This window comes from Entelurus aequoreus, linkage group LG26 (assembly GCF_033978785.1).
Source record: "Entelurus aequoreus isolate RoL-2023_Sb linkage group LG26, RoL_Eaeq_v1.1, whole genome shotgun sequence".
Classification (NCBI taxonomy): Eukaryota; Metazoa; Chordata; class Actinopteri; order Syngnathiformes; family Syngnathidae; genus Entelurus; species Entelurus aequoreus.
Genome location: NC_084756.1, coordinates 16,562,776 through 16,586,928, shown reverse-complemented (window position 1 = coordinate 16,586,928; position 24,153 = coordinate 16,562,776). Strand labels below are relative to the sequence as shown.

The 24,153-nt window shown below is 38.7% G+C and overlaps 1 protein-coding gene across 1 annotated transcript; it reads right to left on the bottom strand.

Moving 5' to 3' along the window:
• Window positions 1-1,264: 1,264 nt before the first annotated feature.
• Window positions 1,265-23,954, bottom strand: LOC133643490 (acidic mammalian chitinase-like). The gene is made up of 12 exons (XM_062038106.1): window positions 23,764-23,954; window positions 16,952-17,017; window positions 16,789-16,818; window positions 15,038-15,242; window positions 14,902-14,958; window positions 14,649-14,814; window positions 12,781-12,905; window positions 12,551-12,674; window positions 10,031-10,213; window positions 4,007-4,123; window positions 3,555-3,681; window positions 1,265-1,563 (listed from the first exon to the last, which is right to left on the bottom strand). The coding sequence occupies exons 1-12, from the start codon at window positions 23,822-23,824 to the stop codon at window positions 1,355-1,357; spliced, it is 1,470 nt and encodes a 489-aa protein (XP_061894090.1). The 5' UTR covers window positions 23,825-23,954; the 3' UTR covers window positions 1,265-1,354.
• Between the last annotated feature and the right edge of the window lie 199 nt (window positions 23,955-24,153).

The following is a 24,153-nucleotide window of genomic DNA, read 5'->3' as shown; positions in this document are numbered from 1 at the left end:
AACGTCTTCTAAGACAAACCAAACAGTCCAGTTGTGATCGATTGAATGCCCTGAGAATTGGGGACATTGGTAACCATTTTTGTTAGCTCACGTCTACTGTGTAGTTACAAACAAGTACACAAACATACAACACTCATCAACCAAAAATGCATTCCAGTTTGTAGCGTAATTAGTTCTATAGAGTGTCCTTATGGCAGAGAGGATGAAACGGTTAGTGAATCTTGTAGACTTGGCTGGCAGTGAACTGTAGCGCCTCCCTGAGGGCATGAGAGTGAACAGCAGGGGTAGTGGATGTGTGGGGTCAGAGGTGATCTTATGGGCTCTTTGAGTGATGCTGTGCTGGTACAGTGTGTCTATGGAAGGGAAGGCTTGACCTGTGATTGTATTTACATAATGTATTATATTTTAAATTTATAGGTTTTTTCTTAAATATATATTTGAATAATTGAAAGTTTTAAAGCAGTTATCTTCGTTAATTTTATACTAATACCTTGTTTTGTGTAGTTACATTTGGTTATCAAACATTTTCATTTTAATGAAATATTTTAAATTGTGTAATCGTATTGATAAGAAACTAACTGGTGACAAATTCACACAATTATTCAGTGGTTATGACATTTCAAGACGAAGTACAAAACTCAAAACCAGTGAAGTTGGCACGTTGTGTCATATCATCACTTACGTGCAGTGATTTCTCCAGATTCTCTGAACCTTTTGATGATATAACAGACCGTAGATGGTGAAATCCTTAAATTCCTTGCAATAGCTCATTGAGAAATGTTTTTAAACTGATGGACAATTTGCTCACGCATTTGTTCACAAAGTGGAGACCCTCGCCCCATCCTTGTTTGTGAATGACTGAGCATTTCATGGAAGCTGCTTTTATACCCAATCATGGCACCCACCTGTTCCCAATTAGCCTGTTCACCTGTGGGATGCTCCAAATAAGTGTTTGATGAGCATTCCTCAACTTTATCAGTCTTTTTTGCCATTTTTTGAAAGTTTAGCAGTTCGAACGTTAAATATCTTGTCTTTGCAGTCTATTCAATTGAATATAGGTTGAAAATGATTTGCAAATCATTGTATTCTGTTTTTATTTACCATTCAAACAACATGCCAACTTCACTGGTTTTGGGGTTTGTATAATAGTATGAGTATCAGCGGTATTTTCTTGGTATCATGTCGATACCAAAATTCTTGGTACAATAATAAATTAAACATTACAGTTCTTTTGGTTTTTGAATGAATGCATTTTATTGCGTCTTTGAAAGGCTGTGAAATGTTTTCCTACTTTTCAGTCAATACTAACAACATTGATGAGATCCATGAGTCAGCACTAAGAACACTGACGATATCAAGGCCAGTTGCAGCACTTGCAGGAGTCGTAGTAGATGAGGCCTGGCTGACAGCGGTGCAGGTACGTGTTGCCCTGGAAGCACTGGAAGTAGGTGCTCTTGTCAGCCGAGTTCACGTACAGGCCATCAGGACGGCCATGACAGAAGGCGGCGATGGGGTCCCTAGTGGTGGTGGGAGCCGGCGTGGTGGTCGGTTTAGGGGGGAAACCTGCACACATGGAAGATATTTAGAAATACCGAGAAAAACCTTTCTAGTTTTTACTAATTGGTTATTTTTTATGATAATGATGATATTTTCAGTGCTGCTAAACTGTGATTTTGTTGTCTTAAAGAAAGCAATGACAAAGAACTACATTCATTCATTCAATTGACTATCTTACTATTTACTATCTTACGTTTCAAATTATACATTTCTTTAAATATTTAGTTTCATTTGACATGTAATATCTTGTATTTGTCGATATTGACCATGCCATTCATATCCGTCGGAACATGAACATAGACTATGATAACTAGAAAAAGGCGTTTTGGTAGAAATTGCGTGTGAATGCTGGAAAGCGGAACTGAAATGCTAAAAGTTACATAGCGTGTACAAAATATACAACTTAATTGTATACCTAAAAAAAGACATGCTAACAGTTAGCATATATGAAATAACAACATATTTCACCCTAATAGTGTATTCCTGCAAAATTAGCTAAAAAGTGGTTAGCATGTGTAAGCTAACAACAAAATATTTGACTCTTCCTGTAAAACTAGCAAAAAAGCAATTAGCATGTACAAAATAAGATATTTGACTGAAATTAGCTTAAAGAATCTCGCATGCTGCCATTAATATGCTAACAGTTAGCATATATGAAATAACACAATATTTCACCCTTATAGTATATTCCTGCAAAATTTGCTAAGATGTGGTTAGCATGTGTAAAATAACATAACAAAATATTTGACTCTACCTGTAAAATTAGCATGTACAAAATAAGATAATGGACTGAAATTAGCTAAAAAAAATCTCACATGCTACCATTAAGATGCTAACAGTTAGCATATATGAAATAACAAAATATTTCACCCTTATAGTGTATTTCTGCAAAATTTATTAAAATGTGCTTAGCATGTGTCAAATAACATAACAAATTATGTTACTCTACCTGTAAAATTAGCGAAAAGACAATTAGCATGTACAAAATAAGATATTTGACTGAAATTAGCTTAGAAAATATCTAACATGCTACCATTAACATGCTAACAGTTAACATGTATGAAATAACAAAATATTTCACCCTTATAGTGTATTCCTGCAAAATTAGCTAAAATGTGGTTAGCATGTGTAAAATAACATAACAAGATATTTGACTCTCCCTGTAAGATTAGCAAAAAGGCAATTTGTATGTACAAAATAAGATATTTGACTGAAATTAGCTTAAATAATCTAACAGGCTACCATTAACATGCTAACAGTTAGCATATATGAAATAACAAAATATTTCACCCTTATAGTGTATTCCTGCAAAATTAGCTAAAATGTGGTTGGCATGTGTAAAATAACATAACAAAATATTTGACTCTACCTGTAAAATGAGCGAAAAAGCAATTAGCATGTACAAAATAAGATAAGTGACTGAAATTAGCTAAAAAAAATCTAGCATGCTACCATTAACATGCTAACATGCACATGCATGTCTGAAATAACAAAATTAGTAAAATCTAAAATGTATACCTGCAAAATTGGATAAAACACTAGCACGGTAACAGTTAGCATGTATGAAATATAAAATAGTTGACTCTTCGGTGTATTCCTGCAAAATGTTCTAAAAAGTATTTAGCACGCTAACAGTTAGCATGTGTGAAATTAACAAAATATTTGACTCTTAGGTGTATACTGTACCTGCAGAATTAGCCATTAGCTTTTAAAGGAGCTGCACATTTTTATTTTTTATTTATTTTTTTAATTACATTGAATTTCCAGGATGGGTTGAATGTGTTTGATGGTTTCAATTAATTCATTTTGAATGGGAAAAATGTCCCGCAAAATGTGAATTTATGGAAATGTGGGAATTTTTGGAAAATGAAAAAATGTTCGTCTTGAACATTGGCTTTTCAGCATACACACAATAATTATATAACCAATCAGCACAATAATAATATAATCAATCAGCACAATAATAATATAATAATATAATCAATGGCAATAATCACCCATTGAGGTCCTGAGGTGGGAGATGAGAGGGTAGGCTCCAGCCCCACAGAAGGAGCCACTGAAGTCGTCCATGTCCAGAGTCCACACATGAGCACCTCCCATGTTGACGCCTGTCATAAACTGCACCTAAAGTACAGAAAATAAGACAAATGTGATACATATAAGACATATAATTCACTTCAATTCACAAATTCAGGCCCAAAATATGCAGAATATGGTTACAATTTTTTTTTTTTTGCACTTCCCATTCATTTTTTTTAGTACACGTTTGATTAAAAAAGTATAAAGATCGTTTTACATAAATAAAAAGTGTAAAAAGTGGGTGAAAAAAGGGTGGGGGTGTTTAAAATAAAATTCCCCTTAGGGCACTAGTTTATTTATATTTAAGCCAAAGAAAAACAAGATTGGGGTAGGCTCCAGCCTCCCTGCGGATGATTGATGCTGTCATTACCTTGGAAGAGAAGCTGCGCAGGTCATCATAGCCCAGCCAAGCGCTGCCAAAAGTGGCGAAAGGAACACTCTGCTGCTCGATCCATCCCACGGTAGCGCTGGTGAGGAAGCTACACGCCTGGAACGTAACAAACATCAACATCACTTCCTTGTCCGACACTCTTTTTGGACCACTGCATGTTCATGTGCTGTTAGTTACGTTCGTTTTTTTTAGTTAGTTACTTATGTTACGTCTTACTTTACATGGCCTTACGTTTTGCTATGAATTGTTACATTACCCCTAATCAGTAACTTTAATTAGTTTGTTTGCATGCCATGTCATGTGACGTTACTTTATGTTACAATACTTTATTACGTAACATTATATTTTGTTATATATTGTTACGTTACCTTACCCCTAGTTAGTAACTTTAGTTAATTTATACGCCACGTCATGTCAAGTTGCGTTATGTTACAATATGGTACGCAATGTAATGTTGCAACATTGTGTTTTGCAACATTACATTATGCAACGTTACATTATGTTCCCATTTGACCTTGCATTACGTTGTCGCACCTTATGTTTACATTATGTTACGTTACATTATGTTATGTTACGTTACATTATGTTACATTACATTTTGTTACGTTACGTTATCTTACCGTTTAACCTTGCATTACGTTGTCGCAGCTTATGTTTACGTAACGTTATATTACCATACGCTACATTAGGTTACATTACATTATGTTACGTTACATTATGTTACTACATTATGTCACGTTGCGTTATGTTACCGTTTGACCTTGTACTACGTTGTTGCACCTTATGTTTACGTTATGTTATGTTACATTATGTTACGTTACATTATGTTAAATTATGTAACATTACATTATGTTACGTTACGTTATCTTACCGTTTAACCTTGCATTATGTTGTCGCAGCTTATGTTTACGTAATGTTATATTACAATACGCTATATTATGTTACATGACAGTATGTTACATTAAATTATGTTACGTTACATTATGTCACGTTGCGTTACGTTACCGTTTAACCTTGCATTACGTTGTCGCAGCTTATGTTTACGTTATGTTACATTACATGAAGTTACATTATGTTACGTTACATTATGTTACGTTACGTTATGTTACCGTTTAACCTTACATTACGTTGTTGCAGCTTATGTTTATGGTATGTTACATTACATTACATTACATAATGTTACATTACATTGTGTTATGTTGTATCATGTTACGTTATATCATGTTACATTATATCATGTTACATTACGTTGTTACCATTTAACCTTGCATTACTTTGTTGCAGCTTATGTTTAGTTCAAGTTTCAAGTTTATTATTCTTCGGTCAATCGTCAACAAAATAAACAAACAGCTGTACATTCATAAATTGAAAATGAAAATGTTGCAGACCGAAAGGGTTTAGGCTGAAGTTGAACACTTATTGCGCCTAACCCTATAAACAATGTCAAGTACAAAATAAACTTACGAAAATTATTGAATGTCCTTTGTACAACATATTATAAATACACATTATACATAACATAAACACAGTTCAATTATATACACAGTAAAGGCATGTGAAATATCCTTGTAGACATGTTAAACCTTTGTACCAATTTATATACTATATACAAACAATTGTACTTCCATTATTATTTATAACCCACATTTAGTATTTGAATTAACATTGATCATAGTATTAACTAATGTGTTGATTCAAGAGTGATATATTTTTTCAAGACATTGGTCTTAAATTGTTTTTTAAATGTGTGAATAGAACTGGAACATTTTAAGGAATAATCCAAGCTGTTCCACAGTTGAACCCCCCTGACAGAAACACATCTACTTTTTAAGCTTGTTCTTATCTTAGCTTTCTGGAAGACAGCTGAACCTCTGAGGTCATAGGGATTCTCTCTGGGTTTAAACCTCTCCTGTAGACACCCAGGCAGCATGTGGTTATGAGCTTTGTATGACACAATAGCAGTGTTGAGGTCAACAAGATCGTGCAGTTTTAATGTTTTTAATTTAATAAACAGAGCATTGGTATGGTTATGATAATCTGCATAATTTACAATTCTAATCGCTTTCTTTTGAAGTAAGAATATAGGTTTAATGTTTGTTTTGTAATTGTTACCCCAGATTTCGACACAATAATTAAGATAAGGGAGTACAAAATAATTATATAACACGATAAGAGCCTTTTGATTTACGGAGTTTTTGATTTTATGTAACATAGCAATATTTTTTGCCATCTTTGTCTTAAGTATATTTATGTGCAGTTTCCAATTTAATTTATCATCTATATGGATTCCCAAAAATTTTGTTGAATACACCCTTTCTATCTCCATATCATCAATTCTTATATGACACTGTTTGTTATTTTTCCTATTTCCAAAAATTATATACTTTGTTTTATTTAGGTTGATTGATAGTTTATTGGCATCAAACCATTGCTTTAGTATGTGGAGTTCACTCTCTACAGTCCCTAAGAGATGGCCAAGGTCTTGCCCAGAACAGTACAGACTTGTATCATCAGCAAAGAGAATACATTTGAGTTTTTTAAAGATTTTACAGATATCATTAATGTACAATAAAAACAATTTTGGTCCCAGTACAGAACCTTGGGGTACTCCATGTGTTATAATCTTTTTATCTGAATCTACATTATTCATATGCACGTACTGTTCTCTGCCACCAAGATAACTTTTCAACCAATCATGAGCAAGACCTCTAAAACCATACCTCTGCATTTTGTTTAAAAGCAATGTATGATCGATGGTGTCAAAGGCCTTGCTCAGGTCAATAAAAACGCCAACAACAAATTCCCTCTTATCAATTGCAATGGTTACCTCCTCAACTAGTTCCATCACTGCCATGGAAGAGGACATGTTTGGTCGAAAACCGTATTGGTGTTCACTTAGCAAGTGATGCTTGTCAATAAAACTGTCTAATCTTGACACAAATAATTTTTCAAGGATTTTTGAAAATTGTGAGAGTATAGAAATAGGCCTATAGTTGGTGAACTGATGCTTATCTCCACTTTTGAAGATGGGAATAACTTTTGCCGTTTTCATTTTCTTTGGGAAAACACCTTTTATAAAAGAAATATTACATACATAAGTGAAGGGAACAGCTATAAAATCAACAATTTCCCTGATCAGAGAAAAGTCCAAGTCACAGCAGTCTGTTGACTTCTTGTTTTCTTGAGAATTTACAATTTCTGTGATTTCACTTTCGTGAACGGGGGAAATAAAAAACGATTCTAAGTTGCTTTGAATGGTATGTTCATTAAATTTGACACTGTTTTCGGGTTGTAGAATTTAATTTGCTAAATTAGGTCCAACATTCACAAAGAAGGTGTTAAAAGCATCCGTTATTTCCTTAGAGTCATTTATAGTTTGATTATTTTCTATGAAATAGCTTGGAGTTTCCTTATTTGTCATGTTTTTTTTAATGATACCATTCAAAACTTTCCACGTACCCTGGATGCTATTTTTATGTTGTTCTAAAAGGTTACAGTAAAATGTTCTTTTGCTGTGCTTTATTATTTGTGTTAACTTATTTTTATACGTTTTATATTTGTGTTCAGTTTCTTTGGTTCTGTGCTTTAAATGTCTTCTGTAAAGATAATTGTTCTTTTTGCAGGACTTCAACAGTCCCTTTGTGATCCATGGTTTGTCCTTAACAGTGCTGTCCTTAATGTAATGTTTTTTCATTGGACAGTGCTTATCATACAATGTTATGAAAATGTTGAGAAAATGTTCGTATGCCTCATCTGGGTCTGTGGAGGTGTAAACCTCCCCCCAGTCTTGAGCACATAACTCAGACTTGAATGCTGCCATAGTTTCTGGCGTTTGATGTCTAACAAATCTATATTGAACTGCTTTTTTGGTCCCTCTCTGATCAAAGAAATTGTGGAAAATACTGAATACAGGTAGATGATCGCTTATGTCATTGAGTAGTAGTCCTGCTGTTATTTGATTCTCAGGTTGATTGGTGAAAATGTTATCTACCAGTGTGGCAAAGTCTACTGATATTCTGGTTGGTTTTATGATAAGGGGAAAAAAATTATTACTGTACAATCCTGTTATAAAATCGGTTGTTTTGGTACTGTCCATGGGATTCAGAAGATTAATATTAAAATCACCGCACACAATATGGAGCTTGTTTGACTTATTAGACAAATAGTCCAATTTTTGATTAAATGTGTCTAGACATGATCCAGGTGTTCTTATGTACGCTACATTATGTTACATTACATTATGTTACGTTACATTATGTTACGTTACATTATGTTACGTTACGTTATGTTACCGTTTAACCTTACATTACGTTGTTGCAGCTTATGTTTATGGTATGTTACATTACATTACATTACATAATGTTACATTACATTGTGTTATGTTGTATCATGTTACGTTATATCATGTTACATTATATCATGTTACATTACGTTGTTACCATTTAACCTTGCATTACGTTGTCGCAGCTTATGTTTACGTAATGTTATACTACAATACTATTATGTTACGTTACATTATGTTACGTTACGTTACATTATGTCACGTTACGTCATGTTACAGTTTAACCTTGCATTACATTGTCGCATCTTATGTTTACGTTATGTTATAATTACATGAAGTTACATTACGTTACGTTACGTTATGTTATGTTACCATTTAACCTTGCATTACGTTGTTGCAGCTTATGTTTATGGTATGTTACATTACATTACGTTACATTATGTTACGTTATATCATGTTACGTTATATCATGTTACGTTATATCATGTTATCATTTAACCTTGCATTACGTTGTCGCACCTTATGTTTACGTTATGTTACGTTGCATTACGTTACATTATGTTACGTTATATTATGTTACATTACGTTATGTTACCGTTTAACCTTGCATTACGTTGTCGCAGCTTATGTTTACGTTATGTTACATTACATGAAGTTACATTATGTTACGTTACATTATGTTACGTTACCTTATGTTACCGTTTAACCTTACATTACGTTGTTGCAGCTTATTTTTATGGTATGTTACATTACATTACATTACATAATGTTACATTACATTGTGTTATGTTGTATCATGTTACGTTATAGTTACGTTATATCATGTTACATTACGTTGTTACCATTTAACCTTGCATTACGTTGTCGCAGCTTATGTTTACGTAATGTTATACTACAATACGTTACATTACATTATGTTACGTTACATTATGTTACGTTACGTTATATTATGTCACGTTACATCATGTTACCGTTTAACCTTGCATTACGTTGTCGCATCTTATGTTTACGTTATGTTATAATTACATGAAGTTATATTACGATACGTTACGTTATGTTATGTTACCATTTAACCTTGCATTACGTTGTTGCAGTTTATGTTTATGGTATGTTACATTACATTACGTTACATTATGTTACGTTATATCATGTTACGTTATATCATGTTACCATTTAACCTTGCATTACGTTGTCGCACCTTATGTTTACGTTATGTTACGTTGCATTACGTTACATTACGTTACGTTATATTATGTAACATTACGTTAAGTTACATTACGTTATGTTACCGTTTAACCTTGCATTACGTTGTCGCAGCCTATGTTTACGTTATGTTACATTGGGTTACGTTACATTGGGTTACGTTACATGATTTTACTTTACATGTCACATTACGTTATGAATTGTTAGCTTTCCTTACCTTCGGTTTATGTTACACGCTTCAACTTCTATGTGTGTTTATGCTAATGGCCCCGCCTCCACCCACAGCTCCACATTCCATTTCTTTTATGATTTTAATGAAACTTTCAGGAAATGTCAGAAATGGGAGTGGCTGATTCAGGATCCCCGAATTTGGATTTGTGACTTATTATTCTGCGACAACAAGCGCTAATCAAACGTAAACAGTACAATATCCAAGTGCAATAGGAGTGATGTGCACTAATTAATACATGATTTACATTTTGTCAGTGGAAGTCCACAATTTTTGAGCCCAAACTGACCTCATAGTAGGACCAGAAACCAGCAGTGCGAGTGTACGGCCCGGCGTCGGCCGGTCCGTTGCTGGGTGCTCCCAGGCCGCTAGCAGCAGTGCTTAGGCGGTAAGTTCTGCCGTACGTTGGCAGACCCAGCAGCAGCTTCTCAGCTGGAGCTCCAAGGTCCAACCAGTGAGACACAGAGGAGTTCTAGCATTTTGGAAAAGGACATACATTGTTCACAGTATGTTTCATGCTCTTCAAATAAAGCTACAACATGTCCAAAATGAATACAATTCTTAGCATAAACATGTTAACTAAACATGACCCAACTTAAAACATGAACCTAGCCATGAACATATACGTAACATTAACATATCATATCAAAGTATAGTAAATCCTCATTCATCGCTGTTAATTGGATCTGCACCTGATTGTGGAAAATGACATTTCGCAAAGTAGGAATGAATAATTATGAATGGAATATTTTCATAGCAAGAGGATAATAAAAACATGTTTACGACATTCTACTGTAAATACGGTTTGTCTTTAACATTATGAGAATCTTCCACTTAATTTAGGTCAAAGTAACCTATTAACATTTATCTAACTCATTAACATACCGTATTTCCTTGAATTGGCGCAGGGAATATAGTATTCGCACGTCTAGAATTACTGCCGGGTCAAACTCGTTTCTCAAAATAATTAACGCATGCTTGGCCTTATCGCCGGTTCATTATTAACGCCGGATCAAATTCGTTTCGCAAAATATTAATTTTATTATCACATGTCTATAATTTTCGCCGGGTCAAACTCGTTTCGCAAAATATTTAGCATATGTCTAGAACTTCCGCCGGGTCAAATTCGTTACGTCACGAGTGACGATTTACCTGTCCTCATTTTCAAAATGGAGGAAGCTGATTTCAGTAGTTTGCAATCGCACAAAGGAAAAAAGATAAAGAGCTATTCAGTAGGATTTAAGGTCCAAGCTATTGAATACCGGTACGGTATGCTAAAAAGAACAGTAAGCAGCTATGTTTTATTAATATACCGTAGCTGCGTGTGTCAAATACGGTATGAGTCATTAAATGACTCCCGCCTCCTGGTGGTAGAGGGCGCTAGTGATCCTTCTTGCGACTTTTGGTACTGCAGAAGAAGTGACAACACGCAGCAACAGATCGTCTTTTTTTTCCTCTCGCCTGAACTTTTAACATGGAGGATTACATACCGGTATCTAAAATAAAACAGTTTTCTAAACTGGACTTTCAATCAAAGCAGGAGGTAATAATTAAAGGAATATCTCCATCGAGACAGAGAGACTTTTAAAACTGAAGAAAGAAAATAAGGAAGACTTCTATAAACAAGTTATCGATGCTTTTGGTCAGAAGGAGCTGCAAATGGACTCCATTTATAAGTACAGGTAAGACCATAATAACGTTTTTTTTTATTAAATGTGCTTTTCAAGATGGTATGCTTACATCACACTCAAAACGCACGCCTAAATTTACCGCATTCCTTTTGGTAAACGCCGGAGAGAGAAGAGGTTTTAAAATAATTAGCGCATGCACAGCCATCCCGCAGGCTTCCGGTAAACGCCGGAGTGACAGGAGGTTTTAAATTAATTAGCGCCACATTCAATAAATCATTCAGTATGCATTCAATTATTCATTCATCATTCATTCATTCATTCATTCATTCAATAATTGATTAATTATTCATCTATTCATCATTCAATCAATCATTCATCATTCATTCATCATTCCTTCATTCTTTCAATCATTCATTCATTCAAACATTAAATTATTCTTTCAATCATTCATTCATTCAGTCAAACTCATTCATTCAGTCAAACAATTGTCATTCATTCAATCACTCATTCATTTATCATTCATTGATTCATGCATTCAATTATTCATTCATCATTCCTTCATTCAATCATTCATTCATTCAAACATTCAATTATTCGTTCATTCAAACAATTGTCATTCATTCAATCACTCATTCAATTATCATTCAGTGATTCATTAATTCAATTATTCATTCATCATTCCTTAATTCATTCAATCATTCAGTAATCATTAATTCATTCAAACGTTCAATCAATCATTCATCATTCATTCATTCAATCATTAATTAATTAATTCAAACATTAAATTATTCATTCAATCATTCATTCAATCAAACAATTCTAATTCATTCAATCATTCATTAATCATTAATTGATTCATTTATTATCATTAAATCAATCATTCATCATTCATTCATTTTTCATACATCATGCAGTCATCATTCATTCTCGTGGATTTTTTTTCTTGTAAAAAAATGTCGCAATGTAATATTGTGAGTTGATATTATATCTGGATAGCACAATTTCACACATTTGCTGTATCAAGTCAAATGTAAGGGAATATCCCAGAGAAACATAATATTGTTATCTACCGGTAATCTTATCAAATCCAGTCCCAGTTTAACAAAGAAAAACATCCCTATATAACTTCTCTTGGTTATTGAAATAATGAGAAATGCAGTAAATGGTGTGTTCCTTACGATATTGTGATGGATTTGAGATCCAAGGTCCATGGAGCTCCCATACAAAGGACTGTTGTGTCCGGTAGAATCCTCCCAGTGTCCGTGGAAGTCGTACGTCATCAGGTTGATGAAGTCCAAATATCTGCGGTGGAAAAATGTTTTTTCTCTCAGTCCATTCCGCAGAAATGTTCAGTTCTATTCTACTTGTGTGCGAAGTGCGAAGTCAAGAAGTCCTGATTCCAACTTACGTCGCAATCTGGTCGACCTCATAGGCTCTGTCAATGTTGGATCTGACTGACGCCACGTTGGCTGACAGCAACAGCTGAGTCTTCCTGGAGTCTACGGCATCCTTCTCAAAAGCTGCGGACAACTCCTACACAAAATGACCCGACGTTTGCTTAAGGGAGTATTTCCTCAACAACAGTTTATATCCAGAAGACTTTTTAAAATAACTTTCAATGCATGAAATTGCATGATTTATAACCTAGCTCTTACAATAACAATGTCGCTATAGCTTGGTTAATATGTAGACCTCGACGGCGGAGCAGGCGGAAGACGGTAGATTTTAAGAACTACCACAACGGCTGCAATGGCGGAAGAAGGCTGCAGCAGAAAAGGGTCTCCGGTCGTCTCGGACTCCATGCCACTGGACCCTGACCCGATTCTGTCAAGGATCGTGTGGTGACTGTCTGTGCACCAGTCTCCCCACGTTAAACTAAGTCAAGCACAGGCATCCTCCATAAAGGGATACACCCCTACCAGGAGGATCGTAATACTCGTTCGATGATGATGGTTAATATGTATGTTACTGCATGTAAATGGAGCTTTGTTGGCAGTTTTTGGATGTTTTTTTAGAGCGCTTTATAGGCAGAATGGATTAATCCCGTTACCTGCATTGTTAGCCGCCTTGTACTAGCAGTTTTTCACTATTTAAATTAAAGGTTAAGACGTGTGTTCTTGTCTCATATTGGGACTGTGGACGATGCAACATTTTTAAAAAAAATGCACTTTTCCTTCAAGTTCGTAAGTTGAGGTATCACCGTATGTCAGGGGTGTCCAAAGTGCGGCCATTCCATTCTGGAAATACTATTGTAAAAATAAAAAGGAACATTAAAAAAAGTGGAATGAGGTGAAATCTAACGAGAAAAAGGTACAATGTTGACACAAAAGCTGCCATGCAGGCTGTTTTTTTTGTTTTTTTTGTCTTTCTTCATTTTTCTTTTCTTGCCATTGCTCAAAAAAAAAAAAATAATGACAAAAAAATCTATGTTATAATGAATTATTTTCAGGGCTCCAATTACTTCAAATATTTCACTTTAAAATGTTTTATGTGGTAAATATTGCATATATTGTGTAGTAGCCATACAAAAACATCAAAGTTTTCTTTGACAAAAGCCCATAAAACAAACAAAATAATAGTTCCAGCATAAAATCGATAGATATATCTGAAGTTGATCTCGTAACTTAAGTGTTGAAAGTAAAAGGAAAACCTAATAAAAATGTATCACTTTATGAGTGGGGCACCTTTTGGATCCCAAATATATTTAGTGATTTTTTATTGATCTTTTCACTGTGATTACTCAAAAATATAAAAGAATTAAAATCAATGGTGTCCTGCATTATTGATCTTTTAGGGCTCTAATTACTAAATACTGCATATTTCAGTTTTACTATAAAAAAACTAAGTTGTTTTTGACAGAAAAGCCACAAAACATTTTTTTTTAATTTGTATTACTTTATATCAACTTGAAGTTGATATAGAGATTTACTGTAAGCGTTAAATAATTTAAAAAAAATAATAATCTGACTTATTTTTAACATTTTAATGACTGAGACCCTTTATGGTCCCCGGGACCCCTAAAGGTAAAATAAATAAAAAAGCATATATTTTGTTATGGTTTGAAAAAGGAGTGGAAAAAGTTTGGACACCCCTGCCGTATGTGATCCTTGCACATGCTAACTTATACCATGAATTGATTAACGTGGACCCCGACTTAAACAAGTTGAAAAACTTATTCGGGTGTTACCATTTAGTGGTCAATTGTACGGAATATGTAATGTACTGTGCAATCTACTGATAAAAGTTTCAATCAATCAATCAATCAATCAATCAAACCTTGACCAGCAGCGTGAATCGTTCTCTGTCCTCGTTTGGGCTGCCGTTGTGTGCGGGATATTCCCAAGCCAGGTTCAGGCCGTCAAAGTTATGAGTTCGCAGGAAGTTAATGGCCGACTTGACGAAGACATCGCGGGTCTCGGGTCTGCCGACCATGGCGATGAATCTGGGGGGTCGGGGGGAGGGGACACAAAAGTAGAGCGTGGGTCCGAACAGGATGAGAAGAATGTTGGACTGTTCGAACCAGACTTACGGACTCATTCCATTGACTGTTCCTCCAACGGACAACAGAGTCTTCAGTGCAGGGTTTCTAACCACATCCAAGATGAAAACAAACGTCAAAATGATCCTTGAGATGTTTAAGTACGTCCTCGCCGACAAGAACTTACACATTTTTCAGGTTGTTGAGTCTGTTGAACTGCTGCACGTCGTTCCACTCGATGGTGTTGATCTGGTTAAAGCTGTTGATGGTGGCCAGAGCGTAGATGACGTGCGTGCACAGGAAGGGGTCGATGTTGTCTGCGGTGAACTTTCCATTGCCGGGCCTGTACTGGGCCCAGTTGGTCATGTGACACACCAACTTGCTGGAAGTGGCTGATGAGAGACCGGACATGTCTTTTATGTCTTATGTTCCAAGGCTACGAAGTGCTAAATGCAGCGTGTGCAAAGTAACTACTACATGTTGCAGGTGATCTACTAAGACTGCATGCGCATATGGTAATGTGGTATATTTGTTGGTCGTGTGATGGGTGATGAGCCAGGAAGACGCCAACGAGGAATCGTCGAACAAAAAGCTTTATTTGTTTCAACGAGCCTCAGACTGGAACTGCAGCGTCCAGGAGAAAGAGTATGGGCCTGATAACTCTTCTCCTCGCGGACCACTGTCCTTAAATACCTTTTACTTGAACACCCCCACTCTTCATAACTCTAGCCTTGGAGCCAGCCAGTCTGGACAAAGCCCAATTTGTTGCTTAAAACATATAGGGCCTGACTTATTAAAGGTTTTTAGTGTATCAAAACATGTGCAAACTTGATATCACACGCAAAGCTGATCTACTAAGCTAGTGCTAGTTAACGCAATCCATTTACCGCGTGTGTCTTCATGAATATGCAGAATATATGCTGATCATCAGAACCAGCACAATACCGGAAGGAGAAACACAAACATAATTATTTAGCAAACGCAGTGTGACTAAAACTGTTCTGCTCTGCTTACTTTTTCGCACACTCTTGGCATTCTCTCGATGAGCTTCAAGAGGTAGTCACCTGAAATGGTTTTTCACTTCACAGACGTGCTTGAAGCTCATGGAGAGAATGCCAAGAGTGTGCAAAGCAGTAATCAGAGCAAAGGGTGGCTATTTTGAAGAAACTAGAATATATTTTCAGTTATTTCACCTTTTTTGTGTCAAGTACATAACTCCACATGTGTTCATTCATAATTTTGATGCATTCAGTGACAATCTACAATGTAAATAGTCATGAAAATAAAGAAAACGCATAGAATGAGGAGAAGGTGTGTCCAAACTTTTGGGCTGTACTATACATATATATATATATATATATATATATATATATATATATATATATATATATATATATATATATATATATATATATATATATATATATATATATATATATATATATACACACGTTAGGTCAGGAAAAAACACGGAGGCTATTTCATCCTTACAAGCCTGTTTCGCAGGTTTTCCTGCTCTTCAGGGGATTTTTTTTATTGAAGGTAAAAAGGTAAAAGGTAAAATCCCCTGAAGAGCAGGGGAACCTGTGAAACAGGCTTGTCGGGATGAAGTAGCCTCTGTGTTTTTTCCTGACCTAACATATATTCCGCTCTACTGTATAACGGATAAACCACAGAAAACTCGACTATATATATATATATATATATATATATATATATATATATATATATATATATATATATATATATATATATATATATATATATACACACACACATATACATTGACGATCATATATCCCTATGAAAAAACTTTATTGCACAGATTATCACAATATTCTCAGGAGAACACCCATATTCTTTTATTTGTCCACAACCACATTATCTGTAGAATCTCTAAATATCTGTTTAATAATTTTGATACTTAATAGGACTTACCGATGTGCAGCATCAGAAGAAGACCCAGACCTGTAGGAACACATCGTACAGCTCAGTATTTTTGTATATACATTCTAATACGCATTGATATTGATAACCACTCTTGTTGTGTTGATTTCATTACTATTAGGAGTAAGTGACATAGTGTACAGTAGAATCATACCTGTTAGCATTTTGGCCATGGTGCTGTTTGACAGAAACCTGCTGGGGCGATGAAGCTTTACCTTTCCTGGAGAGGAGCGCAGGCACCAATGCAAAAATGTCACCACTTGGAGCAAATTTATATATTTCTCTTCAATGACTTCTAGACGGTGACAAAGTGCAACTGATAAAGAAGGAATGCTTATTGAGTTAATATCAGCGCATGAGGGAACGTCAACAAAGGAAACAACAATGGCTCATTGATAAAGGAGGTGTTGTAAAAGCATTATTATTAATCAATGAACACTTGTTCCTGTCATTGCAGTGCACTTTGGTACACGACCTGTGTACTTTGTACACTTCAAATACTTCACCGGCTACACCTGTACTGTTTCATAACATCCAATATAAGTGCGCTTTTACCTTCAATAATCATTTTCATACATTGCACACTTAAAGAAATGGCATCAAATTAAAAAAATAGTACAGTATATACACTATATTGCCAAAAGTATTTGGCCACCCATCCAATTGATGAGAATCAGGTGTCCTAATCACTTGGCCCAGCCACAGGTGTAGAAAATCAAGCACTTAGGCATGGAGACTGTTTCTACGAACATTTGTAAAAGAATGGGCCGCTCTCAGTGATAGGATGCCACCTGTGCAACAAATCCAGTGGTGAAATTTCCTTCAACTGTCGGCTTTATTATAAGAAAAGTGAAGAGTTTGGGAACAACAGTAACTTAGCCACCAAGTGGTAGGTAACATAAACTGACAGAGAGGGGTCAGCGGATGCTGTAAGCGCATAGTGCAAAGACTTTCTGCACAGTCAGTTGCTACATAGCTCCAAACTTCATGTGACCTTCCAATTAGCCCACGTACAGTATGCAGAGAGCTTCATGGAATGGGTTTCCACGGCCGAGCAGATGCATCTAAGCCATACATCACCAAGGCCAATGCAAGGCGTCGGATGCAGTGGTGTAAAGCAGTGGTCCCCAACCTTTTTGTAGCTGGGGACCGCGGTGTCAACGCTTGAAAATTTGTCCCACGGACCGGGTGGGGGAGGGGGGGGGCTTTTTTTTTTTTTTTTTTTCATAAAGAAATACAATCATGTGTGCTTACGGACTGCATCCCTGCAGGCTGTATTGATCCATATTGATATATAATGTATATATTGTGTTTTTTATGTTGATTTAATTAAAAAAAAAAAAAAAAAAAAATTTTTTTTTTTTTTTTTTAATTTCTTGCGTACACCAATCGGTGGTTGGGGACCACTGGTGTAAAGCACATCGCCACTGGACTCTAGAGCAGTGAATACGCCTTCTCTGGAGTGATGAATCACACTTTTCCATCTGGCAATCTGGTGGACCAGTCTGGGTTTGGAGGTTGCCAGGAGAACGGTACATTTCGGACTGCATTGTGCAGAGTGTGAAATTTGGTGGAGGAGGATTTGTGGTGTGGGGTTGTTTTTCAGGAGTTGGGCTTGGCCCCTTAGTTCCAGTGAGAGGAACTTTGAATGCTCCAGGATACCAAAACATTTTGGACAATTCCATGCTCCCAACCTTGTGGGAACAGTTTGGAGTGGGCCCCTTCCTCTTCCAACATGACTGTGCACCAGTGCACAAACAAGGTCCATAAAGACATGGATGACAGAGTCTGGTGTGGATGAACTTGACTGGCCTGCACAGAGTCCTGACCTGAACCCGATAGAACACCTTTGGGATGAATTAGAACGGAGACTGAGAGCCAGGCCTTCTCGACCAACATCAGTGTGTGACCTCACCAATGTGCTTTTGGAAGAATGGTGGAAAATTCCTATAAAGACACTCCGCAACCTTGTGGACAGCCTTCCCAGAAGAGTTGAAGCTGTAATAGCTGCAAAAGGTGGACCGACATCATATTGAACCCTATGGGTTAGGAATGGGATGGCACTTCAAGTTCATATGTGAGTCAAGGCAGGTGGCCAAATACTTTTGGCAATACAGTGCATACCTGCAGCAAAATACTACACAAATATTCGCTTTGATTTCATTCCTTAACATTACAAAGTAGAAGCAAAAAAAAGTTACATTACTTCAACTTGACTGAATAGTGAAGAAGTATCATCAAATATGTAATTCATGATATGACAGCATTATTGTATTCATGGTGTCAACTAGTGACCGTGCTCTACTATGTACAGTATACAGAGTAGCTGATGTTGCATAAACATACACAGCATACTGTACAAGACACAGTATTTCTCAAATAAATTGCACACACACGTGCTTATTATTCAGTCATATTTACAAAGTTCACACTGTATATAGAAACCCAAAACCAGTGAAGTTGGCACGTTGTGTAAATGGTAAATAAAAACAGAATACAATGATTTGCAAATCCTTTTCAACCTATACTCAATTGAATAGACTGCAAAGACAAGATACTTAAAGGCCTACTGAAATGATTTTTTTTTATTTAAACGGGAATAGCAGATCCATTCTATGTTTCATACTTGATCATTTCGCGATATTGCCATATTTTTGCTGAAAGGATTTAGTAGAGAAAATCGACGATAAAGTTCGCAACTTTTGCTCGCTGATAAAAAAAAGCCTTGCCTGTACCGGAAGTAGCGTGACGTCACAGGAGCTAGTATTCCTCACAATTCCCCATTGTTTACAATGGAGCGAGAGAGATTCGGACCGAGAAAGTGACGATTACCCCATTAATTTGAGCGAGGATGAAAGATTCGTAGATGAGGAACGTTACAGTGAAGGACTAGAGAGGCAGTGATGGACGTATCTTTTTTCGCTCTGACCGTAACTTAGGTACAAGCTGGCTCATTGGATTCCACACTCTCCTTTTTCTATTGTGGATCACGGATTTGTATTTTAAACCACCTCGGATACTATATCCTCTTGAAAATGAGAGTCGAGCACGCGAAATGGACATTTAAAGTGACTTTTATCTCCAAGACAATACATCGGTGACACACTTAGCTACTGAACTAACATGATAGCATCGTTCTCAAATGAAGATAGAAACAAAATAAATAAACCCCTGACTGGAAGGATAGACAGAAGACCAACAATACTATTAAACCATGTACATGTAACTACACGGTTAAAAATTCTCAGCCTGGTAAGGCTTAACTATGCTGTTGCTAACGACGCTAAGGCTAATTTAGCAACTTAGCAACTGGACCTCACAGAACTATGTACTCTCTCCTTTTTCTATTGTGGATCACGGATTTGTATTTTAAACCACCTCGGATACTATATCCTCTTGAAAATGAGAGTCGAGCATGCGAAATGGACATTTAAAGTGACTTTTATCTCCAAGACAATACATCGGTGACACACTTAGCTACTGAACTAACATGATAGCATCGTTCTCAAATGAAGATAGAAACAAAATAAATAAACCCCTGACTGGAAGGATAGACAGAAGACCAACAATACTATTAAACCATGTACATGTAACTGTTAGGATCCGCTGCCCGGATCATAGTTTGTTTAAGTTTTCTAGTCACATGTGTTTTCAGCCCCTTGTGTTTGTTCGTTTCTGTTGCCATGACAGCAGATTATGCTCAGCTGCCTCTGGTTAGTGTTCGAGACGCTCACCTGTTGTCCGGGCACTAATCAGAGGGCTATTTAGTCTTTGCCCTGGCCTCACTCGGTCTGGCTTCCTAATTTGCTTTCATGCAACACGTATCGACCTTTTTGATTCTTGCTAGCTTTCAGGCTATGCTATTATGCTTGCTAGCTCCCACGCTAGTCGTTTTTGTTTTTTCCTGTCCGATTTAGTTCCTGAAATAAATAATTTTCCTACCTGCAAGCTGTGTCCGAGCCGTCTGCATCCTTGGGAGAACACCTCGCACCTCGACGCGACCAGGTCATTACAGTAGGAAGCCAGCAAGAAGTTCTCCCGCAACGAGCACGTCGGAGGAGATGGACGAAGGTGCGTGGATGGTGTTGCGATCAATGGAGGCGGAGACTCTCCGCTATTCCCCCTCGGAGCGCCAGGACCTGATCTGGGGTCCTAACGGAAAGTTGGTCCCAATCCACTCCGTTTGGCCCGAGGACATCGCCACACCTCCGCACCACCGGACGCGTCAGCGAAGACGGAAGCCGCCAACGAGGTCTTCACTTCGCTGCAGAGACGCGCCACTCCCACAGACTCCTCCACCACCACACAGTAAGCAACATTCAGCCCAAGATTCCCCTCCTCAGATGTTTGGCAACCCAATTGACCATTTCGCCAAACATTTCACCGATTGGGCTGTCAGTCAGCTGGAGACCCACACGGATGACGTCATCCCGCCCACTGTGGATGACGTCAGAAACGAAGATTTTTTTTTCAATTCTTCCTGCCAGCCATTTTCAAAGGACTTTAATTCTAAGATAAAACACTATCAGGACATTTTTTTAAGGACTAAATCTAGTCCCACCCAGTCTCAAGTGGGGAGTAAGAAAAGACATTTTGGACAATTTAGAGGAGAGGATTCAGCCCTCCCCCGGACCTCCCACCACCCACCCTTGAAGACGGTTCCAATCCGCAAGGAGCGCGTCTGGGATCCGCTTTTTGAGGGGGGGGCTAGTACTGGGAGCTGTGCGAGTGGGGTGGCACAACGGCGTGCTAAGCCGCAACCTCCTGCTCGGCCACCGCCACCAGTCCGACGGCCTGCTAAGCCGCAACCGCCAGCTAGGCCACCTGCACCTAAGCTAGCGCCAAGGCTAAGGCTAGCACCAGCTCCACCACAGGTACCAGTACCTGCACCTCGACTGGTTCCCACACCAGTACCTGCACCTCGGCTGGTTCCCACACCAGTACCGGCACCTCGGCTGGTTCTCGCACCAGTACCTGCACCACGACTGGTTCTCGCACCAGTACCTGCACCACGACTGGTTCTCGCACCAGTACCTGCACCACGACTGGTTCTCGCACCAGTACCTGCACCACGACTGGTTCTCGCACCAGTACCTGCACCACGACTGGTTCTCGCACCAGCACCGGCTGCCACGACAGCGACTGCGGCTGCCACGACAGCGACTCCGGCTGCCACGTCAGCGACTCCTGCTGCCACGACAGCGACTCCTGCTGCCACGACAGCGACTCCTGCTGCCACGACAGCGACTCCTGCTGCCACGACAGCGACTCCTGCTGCCACGACAGCGACTCCGGCTGCCACGACAGCGACTCCGGCTGCCACGACAGCGACTCCGGCTGCCACGACAGCGACTCCGGCTGCCACGACAGCGACTCCGGCTGCCACGACAGCGACTCCGGCTGCCACGACAGCGACTCCGGCTGCCACGACAGCGACTCCGGCTGCCACGACAGCGACTCCTGCTGCCACGACAGCGACTCCGGCTGCCACGACAGCGACTCCGGCTGCCACGACAGCGACTCCGGCTGCCACGACAGCGACTCCGGCTGCCACGACAGCGACTCCGGCTGCCACGACAGCGACTCCTGCTGCCACGACAGCGACTCCTGCTGCCACGACAGCGACTCCCACGGCGACATCTCAGCGACCTCGAGTGGTCCGGCGGCGCAAGCGGAAAGCAGGTCCCCGCATGCAGCCCTCGAGGACTCAGAGGCTACTGAGATTCTGGCGCCACTCACGCCCACCTTCTCGGCGGCCACGAATGTGGCCTTACCGTGGTCGCCCGCCTCGCCCGCCTCGCCCGCCTCGCCAGCGGCGGCGGCGTTCCATTCGCCGCCGCCACCTGACCCTTCCCCGGTGGATTCGGGGACACGTGGCCTGGCGACCCACCACCAAGTCACCCCCCCGCCCGCCCTTGACTCATGAACTATTGCTTGTTTTTTTTGGGTTCCAGTTGTTTTTTTGTTTTCAAGGGACATCTGGAATCTGTCCTTTTAGGGGGGGGTACTGTTAGGATCCGCTGCCCGGATCATAGTTTGTTTAAGTTTTCTAGTCACATGTGTTTTCAGCCCCTTGTGTTTGTTCGTTTCTGTTGCCATGACAGCAGATTATGCTCAGCTGCCTCTGGTTAGTGTTCGAGACGCTCACCTGTTGTCCGGGCACTAATCAGAGGGCTATTTAGTCTTTGCCCTGGCCTCACTCGGTCTGGCTTCCTAATTTGCTTTCATGCAACACGTATCGACCTTTTTGATTCTTGCTAGCTTTCAGGCTATGCTATTATGCTTGCTAGCTCCCACGCTAGTCGTTTTTGTTTTTTCCTGTCCGATTTAGTTCCTGAAATAAATAATTTTCCTACCTGCAAGCTGTGTCCGAGCCGTCTGCATCCTTGGGAGAACACCTCGCACCTCGACGCGACCAGGTCATTACAGTAACTACACGGTTAAAAATTCTCAGCCTGGTAAGGCTTAACTATGCTGTTGCTAACGACGCTAAGGCTAATTTAGCAACTTAGCAACTGGACCTCACAGAACTATGTACTCTCTCCTTTTTCTATTGTGGATCACGGATTTGTATTTTAAACCACCTCGGATACTATATCCTCTTGAAAATGAGAGTCGAGCACGCGAAATGGACATTTAAAGTGACTTTTATCTCCAAGACAATACATCGGTGACACACTTAGCTACTGAGCTAACGTGATAGCATCATTCTCAAATGAAGATAGAAACAAAATAAATAAACCCCTGACTGGAAGGATAGACAGAAGACCAACAATACTATTAAACCATGGACATGTAACTACACGGTTAAAAATTCTCAGCCTGGTAAGGCTTAAAAATGCTGTTGCTAACCACGCAAAGGCTAATTTAGCAACTTAGCAACCGGACCTCACAGAACTATGATAAAACATTAGCGCTCCACCTACGCCAGCCAGCCCTCATCTTCCCATCAACAGCCGTGCTCACCTGCGTTCCAGCCATCAACGGCGGGACGAAGGACTTCATCCGTGGGTTTGGCGGCAAGCATCGGCTAGGCGTAGTAAGTAGTCCTTGTTGTGTTGGTGTAAGTATTGTACTTAGCCGCTAATACACCGATCGATCCCACCTACAACGTTCTTCTTTGCAGCCTCCATTGTTCATTAAACAAATTGCAAAAGATTCACCAACACAGATGTCCAGAATACTGTGGAATTTTGTCGAAGAAAACAAGAGGCTTTTCTATCTAGTCCGATGGGGTCCAACCACTTCCGTTGCTTTTGTGACGTCACGCGCATAAATCATATCCAAAGGAGTTTTTCAACCGGAAGTGTGGCTGGAATTTTAAAATTGCACTTTATAAGTTAACCCGGCCGTATT